Source organism: Mus musculus, chromosome 7, assembly GCF_000001635.26.
Source record: "Mus musculus strain C57BL/6J chromosome 7, GRCm38.p6 C57BL/6J".
Classification (NCBI taxonomy): Eukaryota; Metazoa; Chordata; class Mammalia; order Rodentia; family Muridae; genus Mus; species Mus musculus.
The window spans coordinates 25,119,816-25,141,020 of NC_000073.6; the positions used below are offsets into that span (position 1 = coordinate 25,119,816).

At 52.8% G+C, this 21,205-nt stretch overlaps 1 protein-coding gene across 32 annotated transcripts in view; it reads right to left on the reverse strand.

Annotated features, from left to right (window-relative positions):
- Positions 1 to 21,205, reverse strand: part of Pou2f2 (POU domain, class 2, transcription factor 2) — a 93,448-nt gene that overhangs the window by 32,466 nt on the left and 39,777 nt on the right. For 24 of the 32 annotated variants that reach the window (XM_006539655.4, XM_030242233.1, XM_006539647.4 and 21 more), the window contains 3 exons: positions 1,341 to 1,406; positions 1,209 to 1,243; positions 1,026 to 1,082 (listed from right to left, as the gene is read on the reverse strand). In XM_006539655.4, coding sequence (XP_006539718.1) covers positions 1,026 to 1,082; positions 1,209 to 1,243; positions 1,341 to 1,406 — 158 coding nt within the window. Of the gene's footprint in view, positions 1 to 1,025; positions 1,083 to 1,208; positions 1,244 to 1,340; positions 1,407 to 12,609; positions 12,718 to 21,205 lie in introns of those variants that run through there. The other 8 variants (XM_030242232.1, XM_030242229.1, XM_006539648.3 and 5 more) reach the window with 2 other exon arrangements.

Here is a 21,205-nt window from a genome sequence, read left to right on the forward strand (position 1 = left end):
GTGGAGGGTAGCCAGGCCTGGGAAGGGGAGGGAGGGCCCCTCACGGCCTCTCACTGGCTTTCCAGAGAAGGCTGCTGCTCGGAGCAAAGATGGAGCAAAGATGGACGGGCACATACTACTAGGGCTGAAGCAAACCCCTAGCCTGAGGTCAGAAGGTCAAGTGTAGGAGCCCTCCTGACCTAGGCCTCTATATAAAAGGCACCTGCTCACAAAGCATTTTGTCCTCCCAGCCCTGGAGACATAGCAGATATGGGGAGGACCTCAGAGGCTGTCCCTCCCCACGTACCCTGTCCCCAGCCCGGTGTTAGAGAAGAGGAAACTAAGAAGCCCAGAGAGGGGAAGTGACTTTCCCATGGTCACACAGCAAAGCTGCAGGGCTGGGTGAAGGGCACTGCTGAGTCTCATCTCATCCTTCAGCCACCTCTGGTCAGGCTCTGTCCACACCCCCATTCTTGCTTCTCCTTTTAAGAGTCTGAACCTGTCTACGGCCCCTTACCACCATCAGGCTGGACGGAGACTGAGTCCCAGAAGTTCCCTAAGCCCCACAATGCCTAAGCACAGAGCCCTTCCCTTCCCTCATCCTCTCCTTCATCCCCATGGCTGTCCTCACTGGGTCTGCCAACTTCTCTTATCCTGTTCCCTGCGGTCTGTGTGTGTGTGTGTGTGTGTGTGTGTGTGTGTGTGTGTGTGTGCGCGCGCGCGCACGCGCGCGCGCCTGTGTTGGGGTACAGGGGTGCTTCAGGCCCCCTTTGGCCAGGGAAGTCGGGATGGGGGCGGGGCTTTGGCTTCCTGTTGTTATCGCCCTGGGGCTCTGGGGGGGATTTCCCTGGCCACCCCCACCCCCTAGGGAAGGGGAAGGAGACTGGGTGAGTCACAAGTCTGGGGCGGGAACCGAGGGTGAGAAAGGGCAGGAGGAACCTTGCCGCTTGGTACCCTTGCAGGACCTGGGTCCACAGCAAATGTACTGAAGACGCCTTTCCTCCAGAGTCCCACCCGCTTCCCCGGATGATCCTACGGGTGCTTACCTTGGTGCTGGGGCCAGTTGGGGACACAGAGAATGGGGACGCTTTATTCTGGGGGTTCTGTGAAGAGAAAGTTGGGGCAAGGGGATGGGAATGGGGTCGTGAAAAGTTCCGGACACCTGCCTCCGCCCCCTAACCACTGCTCCATCCTTCCCTCCCCGTCCTGTGCATCTGACAGAGCCTGACCTGATGGTTAATGTCGGGTCCATTTCTTTCGGTGTCTGTAAAGAGAGAGAAGGGTGTGATGGTGCCGGGCATTCCTACACTCTGTTCCCACCCACATCTGTCTGCGTCCCTGCTTTACCCACCCACGCTCACCTGTGTGCTCTGACGGGGAGTCCAGACTTTGCTTCTCGGCCTCCAGGGGCTTAGACATTCTTATTTCTGTGAACAGAGAAGGGATGAAAATGGAGGGGAGGGAGAGGCAGCCAGGAGGCCTCTGAGGCCCTTCTTCTGCCAGCCCCACCCCCACTAAGCCTTTCCCAACCCCACACCTACCCCTGACATTTTGAAGTATCTCTTCCAGAGAATTCACCACAGAGGACACCTCCAATAAGTGGTACAGGAGCTGTCACCTACCGTGAGGCACCCACAGGGTGGGCAGGGAGGTGGGACATGGTCACAAGAAGGCGTCGGCTGGCTGGGAGGAGCTGGTGGGGTTCCATAAAGGAGCCCGTGCAACCTCTGGCCTCCTTCCCAGGCAGGTGGCTGGGCTCTAGCCTGTGCCCTACCAGGTTTCGAGTGAGACATGTTTTCCACTCTGAGCAGGGCAAGCGGGCTTTGATAGGGTTACCGGAGCCCCAAAACAAGGAGCTGTCAGATCTCAGAGTGTGATTCAGTCGTCCCCTGATCCGCCACCTTCCCTGTCCCCGAGTTCCCACATAACTCCCACCGGCCTTCCTTCCGTCACAAGCCCAGCAGCCGCACCCTACCCTTCTCAGACCTCTACACCACCCACTTCTACCCTGACCCTGCTCTTCCTCTAAGCAATGTCTCCCAATGCCTGGAATCCCAGCTGTGCTTGCAAATCAACCCGAATCCAGTAGCTTTCAGAATCCAAGGCAGGTGGTAGGCAGTGAGCATACTGATACCTGCCATCAAAAGTGCCTGTCTGCCACCACCCAGCACAGCCCCAAACAGTACACATGAGCCATTGGTGTAAGATCCTCCGTTCACATCAAGGAAGCTAAGGCTCCAAGGGCTGTCACTCCAAACCCAAACACCGGACTGCACCTTGGTGCTCCTGAACCTAGGCCCTGCTTCTAAATTGGATTCCTCTGAGCTAACAGCCCTGGGGGCCTCAGTTTCCACACTTCGTAGCCTGTTCTCATCATGGTACCATCTCTTACCCAGCCTGGGCCTGGGCCGGACGGAGCAAGATATGGGCTTCTGCCGACCTGTTCTCACTTCCCTGAGCCCCTCCAACTCACACTCCAAGTCCTGAATGTGACTCTGACTGTCAATGGTCTCAGACCTTACTCACAACAGCCCTCCTGGATTACCCAAAAGCCCCACCAACATTATGGAGTCCTGCCTATCCAAAAAAGGAATCCAGCTGCACCGTGTCTGCACCTCGGTGGTCTCAGAAGGCTAACGTGTGGAGGGAGAGAGAGCTCTGCACAAGGAGAAACAGTAAACGCCTAGGAACTTCGCAGCTGAGGATTACTTGAGGTGAAACGCCAGCCACTCGTGTTTTAGACTCCTAATCTAAAAGCTGGGCTGAGGGGGCAGGAGATGGCTCAGAGGCAGAGACTGGGTTCGCTTCCCAGCACCCATTGCTGGTAGCTCGCAGCTGCCTGTGACTCCAGCTCCAGGGGACCCAGAGGCTGCAAGCATATGCATGTGTCCCCTATATACACTACTAGAAGGAAAAGAGCCAAGGTGGCCTTGTGCAGGACTTGGGGGTAAACATACAAGCACTGCAGGCGCAGCTGAGGAGATGGCTGCTCCCTGTGACCCAGCGTCTCCACTTCTGGGTGGCTGATGAGCAGGGGAAGCTCTGAGCATGTGTCTCAGTAGGAGAGGACTTGCCTAGTACTGGACCCTGGGTTCCATTTTCAGCAAAATACATACACAACACACACACATACACTTACACACACACACATACACACACACAACCCAAACATACCCCATACACACCCCAAACATAACACAGACATACACATGTAACCCCCACACCATACACATACCACACCATACACACATACACACACACATCAAACATATTTACAAACACACATACACTTCCCAAATATACCCCATATACACCCTAAAATACAACACACACACATATAACCCCCACACCATACACATACCACACCATACACACATACCTTAAACACACACACTATGCACATACTACACCATACACACAATATACCACACCATACATACACAAATACATACCACACACCCCAAATATACCAACAATAAATACACACACACCATACATACACCCCACACCACAGACACACACCACATACACACACACACACACACACACACACACACACACACACACACACACACACACAGGAAAGAATAAGTAGCCACTAAAGTCCCAGGCCCAAATGTTCAGATTTTGTACCGTAGCTCAAAAGTGGAAAGCATTCCAAAGCCCATCTGTGAACCACATAACCAAAATGTGGCCTGTCCATACAACAAATCACACTATGTCACCGAAAAATGAACAAGGTCCTGCCTCAGCCACAGTGCTGAGTCTGGCAGGCAGAGTGAAAGCGGACAGACAGACATGGAAGCATCCGGCTGGGAATCCAATACACTGAGCCCTTAAAACCCAGAGAAGTAGCCTGGCCGTGGTGAGACCCACTGCTAACCCAGGGTTTGAGAGATACAGGATGAGGGTCAGGAGCTGAAAGCCATCTTCAGCTACACTGCAGCTTTGAGACTAGCCTGGGCTACAAGAGGCCTTGTCTCAAAGCAAACAAACTGGAGCTGGAGTGATAGTTTGGCAGATAAGAAGGACATGGCATGGAAGACGGACAGCCTCAGTTTAGTATCTGAAAATCGTCCACTGGCTTCCACGCACACCATACCCACCACATGTTCTGGTAATAAATAATGATAATAATAATAATAAACTCACAACAAGACAGAACAAATAAACTCCTCAGGACCCTCTAGGAGCTTGTGCCCTGTACTCAGGCAACCAAAGTCACAACCAAGCACTTCTAAAGAGCACTGACCAGGAAAGACGTGAGGGAGTAGGCAGTGGCTCCGTATATCAGAACTCACTCAGCTGTATGCTTAAAATCCAAATGTTCCTCTGTTTGTCGGTCTTGTTTTGTTTTCAAGATCTGGCTGTCCTGGAACTCACTCTGTAGACCAGGCTGGCCTCGAACTCAGATCTGTCTGCCTCTGCCTCCCGCGTAGGGCCGCCACCGCCTGTTCCTGTTTCTGTTTTTCTTTTCACACAGGGTCTCATGTAGCCCAGATTGGCCTTAAGGATCCCTACATAGCTGAGGATGAGTGTGAACTTCTGTTCCTGGAGCGATGGGGTCACAGTGTGCACCATCACACCCGGTTTATGTGCCGCTGAGAATGGAGCTCAAGACTTCATTGGAGGCAAGCTCTCTGGTGATCCCTACATCCCTACATGCCTGGCTTGTACACTGTATCTCAATTAAGCACAGGATGCATAGCCTGGGCTAGTAGCTCAGTGGGACTATCCTGGGCTTATCTCTCGGTGGGATGGTGCTTGCCTTTTGTGTGCATGGCCTTTGGTGTAATCAGTATCACTTTCAAAAACAAACAAACAAACAAACAAACAAACAAACAAACAGTCTGGGAAGACTGCTAGGTCAGAAAATGCTCGCTGTGCAAGCCTCAGCGCCCATGCAGAAAGCCAGGTGTGTGGTTTTAATTCTAGCACCTCAGAGAGGGAGGGAAGGGAGGGAGGGAGGGAGGGAGGGAGGGAGGGAGGGAGGGAGGGAGGGAGAGAGATGGGGGGGGGAGAGAGATGGGAGAGAGAGAGAGAGAGAGAGAGAGAGAGAGAGAGAGAGAGAGAGAGAGAGAGAGAACCTGCCTCAAGAACCAAGCTGAAAGGCTGGTGAGATGGCTCTCCTGGGTAAACATTCTTGCCTTCAGGTCTGATGGCCTGAGCTCAATTTCCAGAGCCCACAGGGTGGGAGGAGAGAACTGAGTACCACCAGTTATTCTTGACCTCCACATACATGTATGAATGTATGGCTTATGTGCGCACACACACACACACACACACACACACACACACACACACACAAATAGAAGCTAAAAACAAGTCACTACATGTTTTTATAACAGCATAGACTGGGGAGGGCAGGGGAAGACTAAGGAAGGTTGGAGAGATCTGGGGAGGACTGAGGAGGGGAGGGGAGGGTGGGAAGGGCTAGGGAAGACTAAGGAGGATTGAGGAGGACTGAGGAGGGTTGGAGAGATCTGAGGAGGACTGAGGAGGGTTGGAGAGATCTGGGGAGGACTGAGGAGGGTTGGAGAGATCTGGGGAGGACTGATGAGGGTTGGAGAGATCTGGGGAGGACTGAGGAGGGTTGGAGAGATCTGGGGAGGACTGAGGAGGGTTGGAGAGATCTGGGGAGGACTGAGGAGGGGAGGGGAGGGTGGGAAGGGCTAGGGAAGACTAAGGAGGACTGAAGAAGGCTGGGAGGACTGGAGAGGGGTGTACATGCTCAGGATCTTCCTGGACACACACAAATTGTGTGTGTGTGTGTGTGTGTATGTGTGTGTGTGTGTGTGTGTGTGTGTGTGTGTGTGTGTGTGTTGCATGGCAGTGCATGGGTGACTGTGTATATACACATATGTGCCTATGTGTTTGGAGGTCAGAGGTCAAACTTTAGCATCACTCCTCAGGTCCAGTGCTCCCTGCCAGTGAGAGATGTATAAAGAAGAAGCAGGGTCCAGAGACTGACTAATGCTAGTCATACCTACCCCTCCCTGACGCCAGAATCCCACCCTGAAACACCCCTGAAACAGCATTCTCGGTTGCTGGTGCCTATGCCAGACTCAGCAGCCTTCCTTTCACCTAGCTCCTTCACTCAGGACACACCCAGGTCTCCTAGCCTGGCCTTCAGGGGTGACCGCCACCCTTGGCACCATGCCTAGTCTGTCTTCGATGTTCTTCAACACAGAGAACATCTCTCCCTGCTTGGGGAATCCACCTGACGGGGGCCACAGCTGGCATGTTCCGTGACTCCCACCTGCCAAGTGCCTCTGTCGCCCACAGATGGGGGCAGCCTCTGACCTCGATACCCCAGAAGTTTCACACGCACACCCCTGCCCTCTGCCATGAGGTAACTTTGTTGTCCCCCCCCCCCCCCACACACACACACACACATCAAAAGTCACATGTCCTGGTCTACTCTGAATGCAACTGTACTTGGAGACGGAATCTTTTTCAAAACTGTTTTCTGTTTCAAAATATTTAATTATTCACATGTACGTGTGCATGTATGTGCTGTGGCAGGTGAGTGGAGGTCAGAGGGCAACTTGCAGGACTTGGCTCACTCCTGCCACATGAGTTCCAGGAATTGAACTCAAATCTTCAGGCTTGGCTCTGAGCCATCTTGCTGGTCCTATTTTTTCTTTTTCTTTTTCTTTTTCTTTTTCTTTTTCTGTTTTTCTTTCTTTCTCTCTTTCTCTCTCTCTCTCTCTCTCTTTCTTTCATTTTTTGGAGGTGGACATTTACTTTGCTTGCTTTTTTGAGTCTGGATGTCATGTAGCTCAGGCTAGCTCATAGCCAAGAATATTTTTTTTTCATTTTTTTGAGACAGGGTTTTTCTGTGTAGCCCTAGCTGATCTGGAGCTCACTTTGTAGACCAGGCTGGCCTCGAACTCAGAAATCCGCCTGCCTCTGCCTCCTGAGTCCTGGGATTAAAGGCATGCGCCACCCACGCAAGGATGCTATTTAACTTCTGACTCCTCCTGCTTCTACCATCTCCTGAGTGCCAGGATTACCTGCACCAACACAGGCTATGAGGGGCTGAGGATCTAACCCAGGCAAGAACTCTACCCATTGACCTACATCTCCAACTGAGATTTTTTTTTTTTTTAAGACAGTAGCTCCAGACAGCCTCAAAGTCATGGTGCTCCTGCCTGATCTTCCTCCATTCTGGGGTTACAGATATGAAACATCCCTGATTTGAAAAGTAGGGGTCACTAATGAAATACCTAACATAAAGTGAAGCCATTATAAGAGTAAGGATTTGGCCTGCAACGCCAGCACCAAGAAACCTAAAGCAGGAGGATTGCTGAGAGTTGAAGAGGAGGGAGAGGGGGTGGCAGAGAAGAAGGAGTAGAGATTGGGAAGACACACACACACACACACACACACACACACGCACACACACGCGCGCACACACACACACACGCACACGCACACACGCAGAGGACCATGCAGAGCCATTAGGAGAACAGAATCACTGACAGACACAGGCCTTGGATAGGCTCGGCCCTGTGAAAACCCCATCTCGCCTCCAGAATTACAGAAGAACACACCAGCCACCTGCCCGGTGACACTAATGGCAGCACCCAGGCCTCTCGTGGTTCCCGCCCTCTCTTGCACAGGTGAGGACCTGCCCTGCCTCATTACCAGAGCAGGCCCTGACTGTCTGCTGGGGTCCTTCCCCCACTTGCTGTTTCTTCCAGATCTCTGTCCTCTGCTGCCTCCCCATTGTCCTCCTCTGAGGCCTTGATGGTCACCCTGGTGCCTCTGCCTAGAACCATGTCCCCCACTCTGATCAGGTCTAGGTTGACCTTGGGGTTGTCATACCCTACCCAGTCATGCTGTAGAACCAGGCTGGCCTCTGGGACACCACCCTGATGACCTGACTCGGAGACAGGAGTCTCCCCCTGTTATCTGTGCCCAGGTCCCTCTGCCAACTTCGTCTCCCATCACCATCCAGAGGCTGTGGCCTTCTGGGTCCCATGCGTCTTTCTCATCAGCCTGGGAACTCCTTGAAAGCAGGTCTGTGTTGACCTTGGGGTTGTCATAGCTGACGGTGATCCCGGGCCGTGAGCTCCATTCTCCAGGCCTTTCCCCTCTGCTCTTCCTTCCCCATGCCCTTCCCTCCTCTACCAGCAATGCCAGCTTCTCTTTGAGGAGCTCTGTGTCTGCTCTTCTGCACAGCCCTCCCTGTGGTAAAAGCCTGTCAGTGAAAGCCAACTACCACCAGGCGGTTAGGGTCTCTCTTCTATCGGCTTCCCCCGCTGTGGTCCCCATCAAACCCTGGCCACTCGGGAAGGGGATGGTTGCTAGGGACAGAAAGTAGTCTGAAGGGAAATGCCACCACTCTGCCTTGCTCTTTCTGAAATTCCATCCCGTGACCCAGCACTCCACACTTGGAAAGGAAAGGGTGCAGTTATCCCCAGAGGGTAAACAGGCTTCCGCCGACTGACCACTGATCTAGCTGACGTCTCCAGCCACGCTGGACAAGCAACTTACCTCCTGTTTGGAGGCAGGGTCTCATGCAGCAAAGGCTGGCCTCACAACACACTGTGTCTAAGGGGTGAGCCTGGACTCTAGGTTCCCCTGACTCTCCTTCTAGTGCTGGGGTTAGCTGCATGCACCGATGCCGTGGTTTTTTGGTTTTTTTTTTTGGTTTTTCAAGACAGGGTTTCTCTGTATAGCCCTGGCTGTCCTGGAACTCACTTTGTAGACCAGGCTGGCCTTGAACTCAGAAATTCGCCTGCCTCTGCCTCCCGAGTGCTGGGATTAAAGGCGTGCACTACCACGCCCGGCCACCGATGCCGTGTTTTATGTGGTGTTGGGGTTCAAACCCCATGCTGGGCAAGAACCCCGACAGTCAAGCTCCATTGCCAGCCCTGGTTTTCACTTTTTACGTTCAGACAGGGTCTTGATAACTTGTCCAGGTTAGCCTTGAACCTGCAATCTCTTGGCCCCTGCCTCCTGGGTAGGTGTAGTGTGGCCTGGGCCGATAGTCCTGCCTGTTTTGTTTTGTTTTGTTTTGTTTTGAGCTGTGTGTTATTGTAGGTTTTCTTGTTTTGTTTTTTGAGAGAGAGGGTGGGGAGGGAGTGTTGAGGCAGGGTTTTTCTATGTAGCCTTGGCTGTCCTGGAACTCACTCCGTAGACCAAGCTGGCCTCAAAAGTGACATTCCCCTTGTATTAACCTGCTGAGCACTAGTAAACAAGAAGGAAGTATCACATGGTCAGAGCTCCATCTGTACTGTAAGCCAAATGATGTCAGGGCTCAGGGCATCAGCCATTGAAGGCTCTGTCTCTGCTTCAGTCCAGGGCTGAAACAGCCCGAGTCACAGCCATCAGCTGTGCAGAAATGCCGTTGCCACCACCACCCAGACACTGCTGTCAGTGTGTGACCCGGGCTTCCAGATTTATTAAAACATGTACTAGTGCATGGACATGTGCGTGTGCGTGCGTGCGTGCGTGCGTGTGTGTGTGTGTGTGTGTGTGTGTGTGTGTGTGTGTGTGTGTTTTATAGCTAGAACCCAGGGCTTTGTGCAGGCTCAGCAAGTGCTCTACCACAGAACCACACTCCCTTCCCTGAACACTCAGATTTTTAAAAGTCCCTCCAGGTTATTGATTTCAAGGAGCTCTAAAACCCTGGTGCCTCCCGAAGCCTCAATCACATGGAAAGGCTGGGTGGCTACTTATGGTGGCCCTTCCCTGTCACCCCAGGTCAAGTGTGACGTCTTGCAAGGAAAAGTACCAAGTTCTCTGGCCTTGTCCCTTAAATTCCACCACCTCAAGCCAGATCCACCCCAGGCTGCCCAAATTCTGAGTTCACCCTCAGTTGCCCCAAATGGGCCAGGCCGGGGACCCTGGGTCCCTCTGCACTCCCTGGCCCTCCCTCCCCTACTTTCACTTCTCCTCTGCATTTCCCCCAGCCAGTTTTTAGCAGGCTTAGTCTAGCTTCTCGTTAGTACTTACCGAAATCGGGGCTAAATATAGAGAACCGGAGGACTGCCCCTCACCCTCCCGGCCCCACTCGGGCTGTCCCCTGGGTCCTCTGCCTCCACAGCCGGCATCGAGTTTATGGCCTGGGAGCCCCCATGGGCAGGGTTGGGCGCTACCGGGAACCTCTGTGGACTCAGTTGGCCCTGCCCCTTGTCTCCTGAGGAGGGCCACCTCACACCTCCCAACCCTACAGCTGTCCCAGGTAACCTCAAGGGACCAAACAGTGCTGTGCTATCAGGACGGAGGGATGGAGGAGGGATGGAGATCCAGGTGATGGACACAGCAAGAGCAGTGGTATACACAGCTACAGCCAGCAATGCCAAACTCTGTGCATAGGTGTGCATAGATCCCAGGGAGGACTAAGTGCATGCCCAGGGCATCGCCCTTCACAGCCTCTGTTTGGAGCAAATGAATGTCTAGGGTAGATGCCATCCAAGGCAAGCCCCCACCAACACTGCACTGGAAGTCCTGCATGTGGCACAGGTTCAAGGCTTGGTCTACAACACCCTGGTTTTCCACCTGACAATTCTGCTGTCTATCCTATCCCCTAAGCAGCTATTCCTTAAGCCCATAGATGGAGGGGTTGGGGAAATGGCCAAACACCACGAGGGTCTGAGTTCAAGTCCCTAGATATCCATTTTCAAAAATGCAGGGATGTGAGTCTGTAACAGATAAGATGGCAAGACAAGAGGGGGAGTTGGCCAACCAACCAGCGTGTGTCAAGACAGAAGGCAAGGACTGACATCCTGAGGTTGACCTCTGACCTCCACACAGACTTGTCCACACTCACATTTGCATGTGCGCGCGCACACACACACACACACACACACACACACACAACCTATAGGGAGACACACACTCAGATGATGCCATAGGGTGGTGTATAAAAAAACCAACCCCATCCAGATACATGCATACACACATGCACTTACTCATATCCAGAGTGACACACACACATTCGCATATTCAAAGGCACAGGCAATCTGATATGCATACACCCGTGTCCAGAGTCAGTTCATTCTGAGAGGTAACCACGAAGACCTCTGAGACTCTCCAGGGTGGAGAGCCTGAGATCAGACGGTGAGTGATCTGCCCGAGGCCACACGATGTATTAATCACATCCTTACGATGGATTGATTCTTGCCAATGCTACACGGTGAAAACCCATAACAGTTCTCCTGGGTAGGACTTTTTCTTTTTTTTTTCACCCTACAGAAATCCCCAGTAAAAAGTCTAATGCTTTGTCCAGTGGCTACAAGTTCTCACTTGAAATGAGTCCATAGTGAAGCCGCTATATGTGTGCAGATGGCAGTCTGGACTTCATATGTACACTGAACAAGTAGATATGTGTACACCCACACGGCCACCTCAGTAAATAAATACCTGTCAATCCTCATCTTTCTACTGTCTACCACCATCATTTTTATATCCTAGCTCAGAGAACTCCTCCAGGAAGCCCTCCCTACTACCATGACAACAGAACTAGATAACTTCTGGACTCTATCATCTCTGCTCCACCCTCCACCCTCCAATCCCAGGTCTGATCACCACAGGATTGTCCTTTCCACTGAACTCGTGACTCCAGAAAAGCAGACCTGAAGCTGCCTAGCCCTGATATATCTTCAACACCAATATCCAACATAGAACGGCCCGGTAACCAGCGGTTGTTGAAGGGACTTGGCGATGCCCCCCACATACTGATGCATGTTGGACGGATGCACGCCAAGCCAACACTCACACCTACGGTCACCCAGGAGCTCGACGCACACTCGACCAAAGCTCCAGAAAAGCAGTCATGAAGTACTGATCCTTGGAATATCTCAGCACTGGTATTATCACCTTACACTTCCCAGTACTCTGCTGAGGTATGCTAAGTCTGCGCAGAGATGCATACCTTCTACGAAATGAGTCCCCAAGCGCAAATCACCTGATACGGTGCCTGCACCGTATCCAGCTCACCCAGGCAAGCATGTAGTAACTCAAAGACATAGAATGCATGCGCCACGGAGAAAGTCAGAGCAGGATAAGGAGACTGAGGGATATATAAGATTAGTGCCATTTTGCAGAATAAATGAAGTGGATCAAGAAGAAATCACTGCTACGGGCACACAGGAATGCCACGCACAGCAGCCCTCCCCCCTGCACACCCAGGAGAAATAGCAATAAGCACAGGACGCAGGACACCACACCCACACTCACACATATGCACACCTGCACCACACAAACGCAACTGCTTGGTCTTCCAAACCTGTTGCAGCCCTGTGTCTAAAGAATCGCCCACGCTGCCCAGCCCACCAGTTCCCCATATGAAGTCCAGCAAAAAACAAAACAAAACAAACAAACAAACAAACAAAAAACCACATGACCCTTCCTTTTTCCTGTTCCCTCAGTGGGGAGACAGACTGGAAGTATACCCCCCCACACACACACCCCATGCCTAATGCAAAACAGTATCAAAGAGGAGCTGAGGAGGGGGACTAGGTGAAGGAAGGAAAAGATGTTACTAAAGCACGGGGCCTCCCAAACAAGGGGGACAGCCGAAGAGGAGGTGCAGGAACCGTTGGCAGAGGTGGTCAGCAGAACGGCCCTAATATGCTATTTGTCCTCGCCACCCATGAGAAGGCATCAGCCTCTTACCTGGAGCCCCCATGCTGGAATGAACCATGCTGCCCGCCAGCCAGGGCTGGGGAACAACTGTGTCATCTCCCCGCCCTCTCTGGGGGCCAGCCCTCCCTGCCGGAAGTCACCCCGGGAGGAAACCACAGGGCCGGTCCGCCCCCTTCGGAAGGGAAAATACCCTGGCCCACAGGCCGACCCCAGCGGCCCAGGCGACCCCAGATCATGAGTGTATTTGAGTAGGGGCTTAGTCGGGTGGAAAGCGAGGACGCTGGAAGAACTGACTCTTGCTGGGGCCACACTAGGAGGTATCTATACAGTCCTTCTGCCCCCGCAGCACGGAGGGGTGGGGGCGAACACATCTGGAACAGGGCGTGTGGGGCTGTGAGAGAAGGTGAGGCTATACAATAACAATGGCAAACACAATTTGAGGTTTGTTCGAGGAGGGATCTCTCAGTGCCTAACCCTGCACCTCCCACGTAACAGGTGTCATAGTTTGACAGTATTTTGTGATTCGTCTTACAAACGACAAGACTGAAGATCAGAGAAGGGAGCAGTGGCTTTCTCAAGGATCCAGGGCCAAGATGCATCAAAGTAAAAAAAAAAAAAAAAAGGGGATGCTCAGGATGCTGTGGACAGACCAAGGCTTGCAACCTGTGCCACAGGTAAGGCATCCCGGGCCAATAGTGCCCATGAGCAGTGGCACAGTGGCAGTTAGGGCGAGGGGTGGAGGCCTAAGTCAGAGACAGCTAGAAGCCTGTCAGAGGGCAAACGCGTGCACCCGGGGCAGTGGAGCTGAGCTTGAGTCCTCAGGGTTCCTGTGGAGCGCTTTCAGCGAGCCGCTCCGCTCTCAGTCCTGCGGTTTTCCTGAAGCCCGCCAGAGGGCGGCAGCGTCCAGTCAATGGGCAGGAGGGCGGGGCCGGCTTCAGAGGAGGGAGCCCCGCCCTCCGCTCCATCCCGGCCCGCATCCTCCCCCGCCCCGCGCGCACACCTGCGAGGGTCACACAAAGGCGCAGGACTCGGGCGCACAGTAGCGCAGACAAAGGCAGGCGCGAGCCAACTGCCCTCTTCTCCCTCTCAGCTTCCTGGAGTCCGAGTTGCTGAGCTGCCTTGGCATCTCTTAAACAGTTCTCCTATCCACTAGGGCCATCCAGGACACTTTACACCCCAAGTGGAGGGTCCCCCAAACCACACGCGTGCACACATAGACGGCTGGATTCATCCTTCTACATACATGCATACACTGAAGTATTTCTTCTCAGACCAACCCTCCAGCATTTCACACGAATGCACACACAGAGATTCACTAGTGCACATCTCTACCATGGCCCCAATATCACCCCTCCCCGCAGACCAAGCTTCATCAGCTACATATGCTCTACTACTTCACCCAGACCCACAGGGCAGAGGGCACATCTACACATATGGCCAACGCAGGCCAGGTTACATGTGCCCACACTCCCATGTGCACAGCCATGAAGGACACAAAGAACTACATGGGTGCCCTCTGCCCCCAGCCCTGTGCAGGTGGACACCCCAAGACCTGGCAGATGGTCCTGACAGGAACGAACTCAGCTCTTAAGCTGCACACAGAGGGGACAGTTCCTGGGCATCTACACTCTATAATATCCCATTATCGGAAAGACCATTTCAGAGGGCATTTGCCGACCGCACAGCGGCTGGCGGCAGATTTTCTATACACGAGGGTCTTCCCAGCAGAAGTTGGGGGCAGTAAGGTAGCAGGTTTTTGTCTTGAAGCCTGATTTACCCAGTAAGCTCCATTTTCATTTAGGATTTATCTTTTGAGGGAGTGGTGGTACTTAGCACGATATGGAGGGATACAACCCAGACAAGGCCCCTCCCCCATAGTCTACCCTTTACCAATTCAACATCGTGCAGGCCAGAGACACATTCACCAGGCTGGGTCCCAGATGGTGATCTAGGAAAAGAAGGGACACCCATTTCCAGTGAGGCCCTCCTGGATCTTCAAGTGAGGCCAGAGTGGGAAGGCCTCGATGGTTCCCTAAGGATAAATTCTATTCCTATGGCCTTCCGTGCTGAAAGCTGTGTCTGAGTCTCTGGGCCTATGCAGGAGATGCTGAAGGAGGGGAGAAAGACAAAGGGGCAGAGTGTGGGGCACATGGCTTAGATGGTGAGGGGAACTGGCAGATTGGAATGGGATAGGTAGGGTGTGGAGAGCGGCTTCCCTGCCAAGGAAGGGGTCTGGACCCTCATAATGAGTAGGGTAGGTAGGGAATAGGCATTGGGGAGCAGTGGGGGCCACACTGAGGTGCAGGGAACCTGCGGGGAGGCAGCATAGAGGAGGCCAGGCTGGGCTCAAGGCTGAGCGGTAATTAAAGGAGACGCAGGGGGCTCCCCAGGGCCAGCGGGGCCGGTAACTGACACGCGGGCCCCATTGCTCCGCTCATATTTCTCGCCGGATCGATACGTTTGACTCCCGACAAGACAATAATCGCTTGTACGCGGCCGGCGAGTCGATCAAATACATTATTAGAGCGAGGTCCCCCGGGGGCCCGCTGGGGAGCCGTAGGGGGGAGCAGCCAGCCCACCGGGGACAGAAGAGTGAGATTCTTCACCCCTCAGGGCCCCCTGCCATGGCCTCTTCCTCCTGGCCACCCCTGGGGATCCTCTCCATGGCTCGGTTCCTCTCTCTCTCTCTCTCTCTCTCTCTCTCTCTCTCTCTCTCAGCTCCTTCTATCATTAACAATCTCATCACCTAGCCATGGCCTTATCCTTGGTCTGCGCAGGGACCCAAAAGATCTGTCCCCACAGGCGATGCTCTTATCAGTAGGACTGAGGCTAGCAGGTGTTCAGAGAGGCCCCTCAGACCCCTAGCCTGGTGGGAGATAATGAAATGGAGTCAGGCCAAGGAATTGGGAGTTGAGAGAGATGAACTTGGGCCTAAGAGTCAAGAGTAGCAATCTTCAATCCAGACTCCATTCCGGATGTAAACATGAGAGACTTCAGGAGAGCCCGGGTCAAGGGGCAGCCTCTGGGGCATTAAAGGACTTAGGGGCCTAAACAAACAGGAAAGCATATTGTTAGGGGTAGGTGGCAAACAAACTCACAGACACAGGGATATGGAGCTGCTCTCAGGACCCTAGGCTCTTTCCAGCCATACTCAACCTCAGCTCTGGGCTGTCTGTATCATGTGGCCATCTCTTGCCCACTCCCTTGGCATCTGGGCTCAAACCTAGCTCTTTTAATTGTAAAAATGTTTACTTTCTCTTATGTGTATGCGTGTTTTGTCTCCATGTCTGTCTATGCACCAAGTGTGTTCCTGGAGCCCACAGAGGTCAGAAGAGGGCACTGGAGTCCCTCGAATTGGAGTCACAGCCAGTTGTGAGCTGCCATGTGGGCGCTGGGAACTGAACCCAAGTCCTCTGCAAGAGCAGCCACTGCTCTTACCCACTGAGCCATCTTGCAGCCCCTTAGACATACCTCTTGTTTACACAGTTCTTCATCTCTTTGATGTGAGGCTCACTCAGGACTGCTTCCCCGATAGCCCCAAATCAATCATGTCATGGAGCTGGGCATGCTGTTCAGACAGAGCGCTTGCTAACATGGACAAACATCAGCAGTTCACAAAACTAGGCACAGTAGCACATACCTGTAACGCTGGCATTGGAGGGTGAAGACAGAAGGATCAGAGGCTCAGAGTCTACATAATAAGTTCAAGATTCGCCTGGGCAACATGTGACCCTATCTCCAAAAACAAGCTAACAGAAAAATCAAATTCTTTAAGGACTATCTACTGACTTAAGATTCAGCGGTGGTGGCAGCAGGAGCATTCCTGCCTGTTTTGGGCTATTTGAGCCAACGTGTTATTCCTAAATCTTTATGACCATCTGAGGATATGAGTTTGCTATCTCATTGTACTGAGGAATTAGGGCACAGAGAGGTAACATCAGCTGCTCTGAGTCACACAGCATGTGGCTAGTGGAGTGAGGATTCAAACCCAAGTCTCTCCTCTCTAGGGCTTGCTCTCTCCTGTGGGCTTCCTAGAGCTCCTGGGTTTTAGGGATTAGGAGTCAGCATTCACTCAACTGTGGGCCTCTTTGTTAAACTCTGAAATCTTTCCTGTTACCTGACAGCCAACAGGGTGTGATGCCCTCTGCCTTCTTGACCCTGGGATCCCCTCTGCTAAAGCCTACAGTTCTAAGAATCGGTCTCTTTTCTCTTCTTTCTGGTTGGGGGAGCAGGGTTTCACTCACTAAATGAGTTCACTGGCTTTGAATTCACAGAGATTCACCTGCCTCTGCCTCTGCCTCTGCCTCTGCCTCTGCCTCTGCCTCTCTGTCTCCCTCTGTCTCTCTGCCTCTCTGCCTCTCTGCCTCTCTCTCTGCCTCTCTGTCTCCCTCTGTCTCTCTGCCTCTCTGCCTCTCTGCCTCTCTCTCTGCCTCTCTGTCTCCCTCTGTCTCTCTGCCTCTCTGCCTCTCTGCCTCTCTGCCTTTCTGCCTCTCTCTGCCTCTCTGTCTCCCTCTGTCTCTCTGCCTCTCTGCCTCTCTGCCTTTCTGCCTCTCTCTCTGCCTCTGCCTCTGCCTCTGCCTCTGCCTCTCTGCCTCTCTCTGCCTCTCTGCCTCTGCCTCTGCCTCTCTGCCTCTCTCTCTCTGCCTCTCTGCCTCTGCCTCTCTGCCTCTCTCTCTCTGCCTCTCTGCCTCTGCCTCTCTGCCTCTCTCTCTCTGCCTCTCTGCCTCTCTCTGCCTCTCTGCCTCTCTCTGCCTCTCTGCCTCTCTCTCTCTGCCTCTCTGCCTCTGCCTCTCTGCCTCTCTCTCTCTCTCTGCCTCTCTGCCTCTCTCTGCCTCTCTGCCTCTCTCTCTGCCTCTCTGCCTCTGCCTCTCTGCCTCTCTCTCTCTCTCTGCCTCTCTGCCTCTCTCTGCCTCTCTGCCTCTCTCTCTCTGCCTCTCTGCCTCTGCCTCTCTGCCTCTCTCTCTCTGCCTCTCTGCCTCTCTGCCTCTCTCTGCCTCTCTGCCTCTCTCTCTCTGCCTCTCTGCCTCTCTGCCTCTCTCTTTGCCTCTCTGCCTCTCTCTGCCTCTCTGCCTCTGCCTCTCTGCCTCTGCCTCTGCCTCTCTGCCTCTCTGCCTCTCTGCCTCTCTGCCTCTCTCTCTGCCTCTCTGCCTCTGCCTCTCTGCCTCTCTCTCTCTGCCTCTCTGCCTCTCTGCCTCTCTGCCTCTCTGCCTCTGCCTCTCTGCCTCTCTGCCTCTGCCTCTGCGAGTACTGGGATTAATGGCATACACCACCATGCCCAGCTTGTCATCTGTCTCTTGATATCTGGCAGAGCACTAGGTTCCATCTGACCTCATCAGCTTCCATGGGTGATGGGGAGGGGGAGAGAGCAGTCCTCTGCCAAGTGTTTCCAAGTCCTCAGTGCTGGATGACTGTATTTCCAACACTTTTAGAGATGGAGGCAGTAGGACTTCAAATTCCAAGCCAGCCTGGGCGAGTGAGACCTTCCCTAGAAAGTCTTTATAAAGGGGCTAGAGAGATGGCTCGGTGGCTAAGAGCATCTGCTGCTCTTCTTGAGGGCTAGAATTCTATTCCCAGCACACACATCGTGTGACTCACAACCACCAAAAACAATAACTCCAAAGGACCCAACTCCTCTAGCTTCCGTGAACACCGGAACACACCCATAACACACACACACACAAACATAAAAATAATAAGGCTGGCACCTGCTTTTATTCCCAGAACTCAAGAGTCAGAGTCAGGCAGATATCTGTGAATTCAAGACCAAGCAGTGAGTTCCAGGACAGCTGGAGCAAAATAATGGAGAGAGCTTGTCTCAAAGACACCCCCCCACACACACACACAGGATAGAACGAACACTTGGAATAAACTGGAGGAGGGTATGCTATAAGAAAGCTGCTCTGATGAAGCGCGTTTACATAGCAATCTGATTGACTTCAGACTGTACAGACTTCAGAAGACAAAGCATGTGATGCGGTATTTCCAGGCAGTGTGAACAGAGGAGGTGGTGGCCCCTAAGTGGTAAACAGCATCGAGGCTGGCATAGCTGAGTGCTGGGAGAGGGGAAGAGGCTGTGCTGGGCAACGCTGTGGAGAGGCAGCAGGGCTGAAGCACTCAGGCCTTGCGGCCATATTAGCTTTGGATGGCAGAGAGGTAGCTCAGTGGTAGATGCCAGTGAGTAGCTGAACCGTGGCTCAGAAGCAGAGCGCTCGCTCAATACACACAAGGCTCTGGGCTCCATCCCCAGAGCATACAAAGAAGAGAAAGAAAAGGGGTTAAATTTTAATCCAGGAAGAGTAGGAAGGGTTTTAAGTAGAAGCAGTGTGATTCTATGAACAGTGTGTGTGCATGTGCATATGTATGTGTGGTGTGTCCAAGTGTGTGTGCTTACACACGTGCGGGGGTTGGCACTCCTCAGGAGCCATTTGCCTCCGTCTTTTAGATGAGGTCTCTCACTGGTATCTAGGTGCCAATTTGGGTAGACTGGTTGGCCAGCAAGCCCCAGGCATATCCCGTCTCCACCTCCCAGCACTGAAGCGTTTGACATCTGTGCTGGGAATTGAACTCAGGTCCCTGAGCTTGGCCTGCAGGCGCTTTACAGAGACGACTTCTCTCCCAGCCCCTCTGTCAGCATTTTTGAGACTTTTAAAAAATCATTTTATGTGCATGGGTCTTTGCCTGCCTGTATGTATGTATGCCGTGTACATGCCTGGGGATTTGTGAGCTGTTATGTGGGAGCCGGGAATTGAACTTGGGTCCTATGCAAGAGCAGCCAGCGCTCTTAACCTCTGAGCCAGGTCTTCAGCCCCTATGTGAACATTTTAATGAGGGCTACACTAAAAGGCATTGTGCGGGGCATCTCGTGTGACTGGGTAGGTTGTAGCAGCAGGGGAGGAGGGGGCAGGTATCCCTGGAGACAGTTTTGCCAGTAGGCAGAGCTGAGATTTGGAAACTGGTGATGATGTGAGTTAAGGAGGAGGAGGTGGGGGGAAGAGTGAACCCCAGGTACCTGGGAGGATTTCTCCACCATTGGAAATAACGAAGGAGAGACCTGAGCTCATAAAAATTAGAACCAGAAGAGATCCCAACCCTGCAGGAGATGTAGTGACACAGGGGCAGCTTCTGCACTCTCCCTCCTCCTCCTCCTCCTCTCTCCTTCTCCTCCTCCTCCTCCCCTCTTCCTCCTCCTCCTCCCTCCCCCTCCTCCTCCCATCCCCTCTTCTCCGTTCTCTTTGCCCTTCTCCCCTTCACCCTCCTTTTTCTTTGCCTTCTTCCTCCTCTTGACCCTCCTCCCCTTTACCCTACTCTTCTTTGTCTTCCTCATCCTTTTCACCCTACTCCTCCTCCCCTTCACCCTCTTCCTTGTCCCCCCTCCTACTCTCCCCCTCCTCCTCTCTTTCCATCTCCTCCAACTCATTCTCCTCCTTCCCCTTCCTCTACTTTTGAGGCAGGATCTCACCATGTAGCCCAGACTGGCCCCATGTAGCCTCCTGCCTCAGCCTCCTGAGTGCTAAGATTATAGGCATGTTCCCCTACACTTAGGTTGATGGAAGTCTTATAATAGATATTCTGAGTCAAGAGATCTCTCGGGAACTGATTTGGGTGAATTGGAGGCAAGATGGCTCATGAGAAGGCTGGGGTGGCAGTCCAGGCTCAGGGGAAAGGTAGGGCCATGAGGATAATATGAGTGTCCAAGGTCAAGGCAGGGTCCGGGGGCCTAAGAGACTGAGATGGGAGATGCCAAGGTCATTTCCAGTGAACAGTGGGGGAAAGAGGAGATCTGGAGGGGAAGGGACATGTTGGCAGGAGCAGGGGGTGATGCCAGGCAGTGAAACAGGCTCCATGAGTCCATGGAAACAGGTAGGCATTCCTCCTCATACCCAGTTGCCACCACCATTTCCAAAGCTGCCAGAGTTTCTGGGTCACATCAAGAAAGAAGTAAAGAAGCCGGGTGTGGTGGCACACACCTTTAATCCCAGGACTCAGGAGGCAGAGGCAGGCGGATTTCTGAGTTCGAGGCCAGCCTGGTCTACAGAGTGAGTTCCAGGACAGCCAGGGCTATACAGAGAAACCCTGTCTCGAAAAACCAAAAAAAAAAAAAAAACCAAAAAAAAAAAAAAAAAAAAAAAAGAAAGAGAGGAAGGAAGGAAGGAAGGAAGGAAGGAAGAAAGAAAGAAAGAAAGAAAGAAAGAAAGAAAGAAAGAAAGAACTATACTGTGGTTCAAAGAAGATAAAAGGTCACCAGAGCCAAAAAGATTGCCCAGTGGTTAGGGCATTGGCTGCTCTTCTAGAGGACCTGGGTTCAATTCCCAGAAACCCACATAGAAGCTCACAACCACCTTCAACTCTAGTTCCAGAGGATCTGATACCTTCTTCTGGCCTCCATGGACACCAGGTATACATGTGGTGCACAGACATACATGCAGGTGAAACACCTATGCATACACAATTTTAAAAAATCCAGTGAGTTGCCCGCTCCAGCACTGGCCATGTGATGATTGAAGGCGAGTTCCCCTGTGCTCAGTTCCCCTGTCTCTGAATAGGAGACAAGAACAGTCTAAGCTCATTCTGTGTCCCAGTCTAGCCTCGAACTTCTGGCAATCCTTCTGCCTCAGACTCCTGTGCG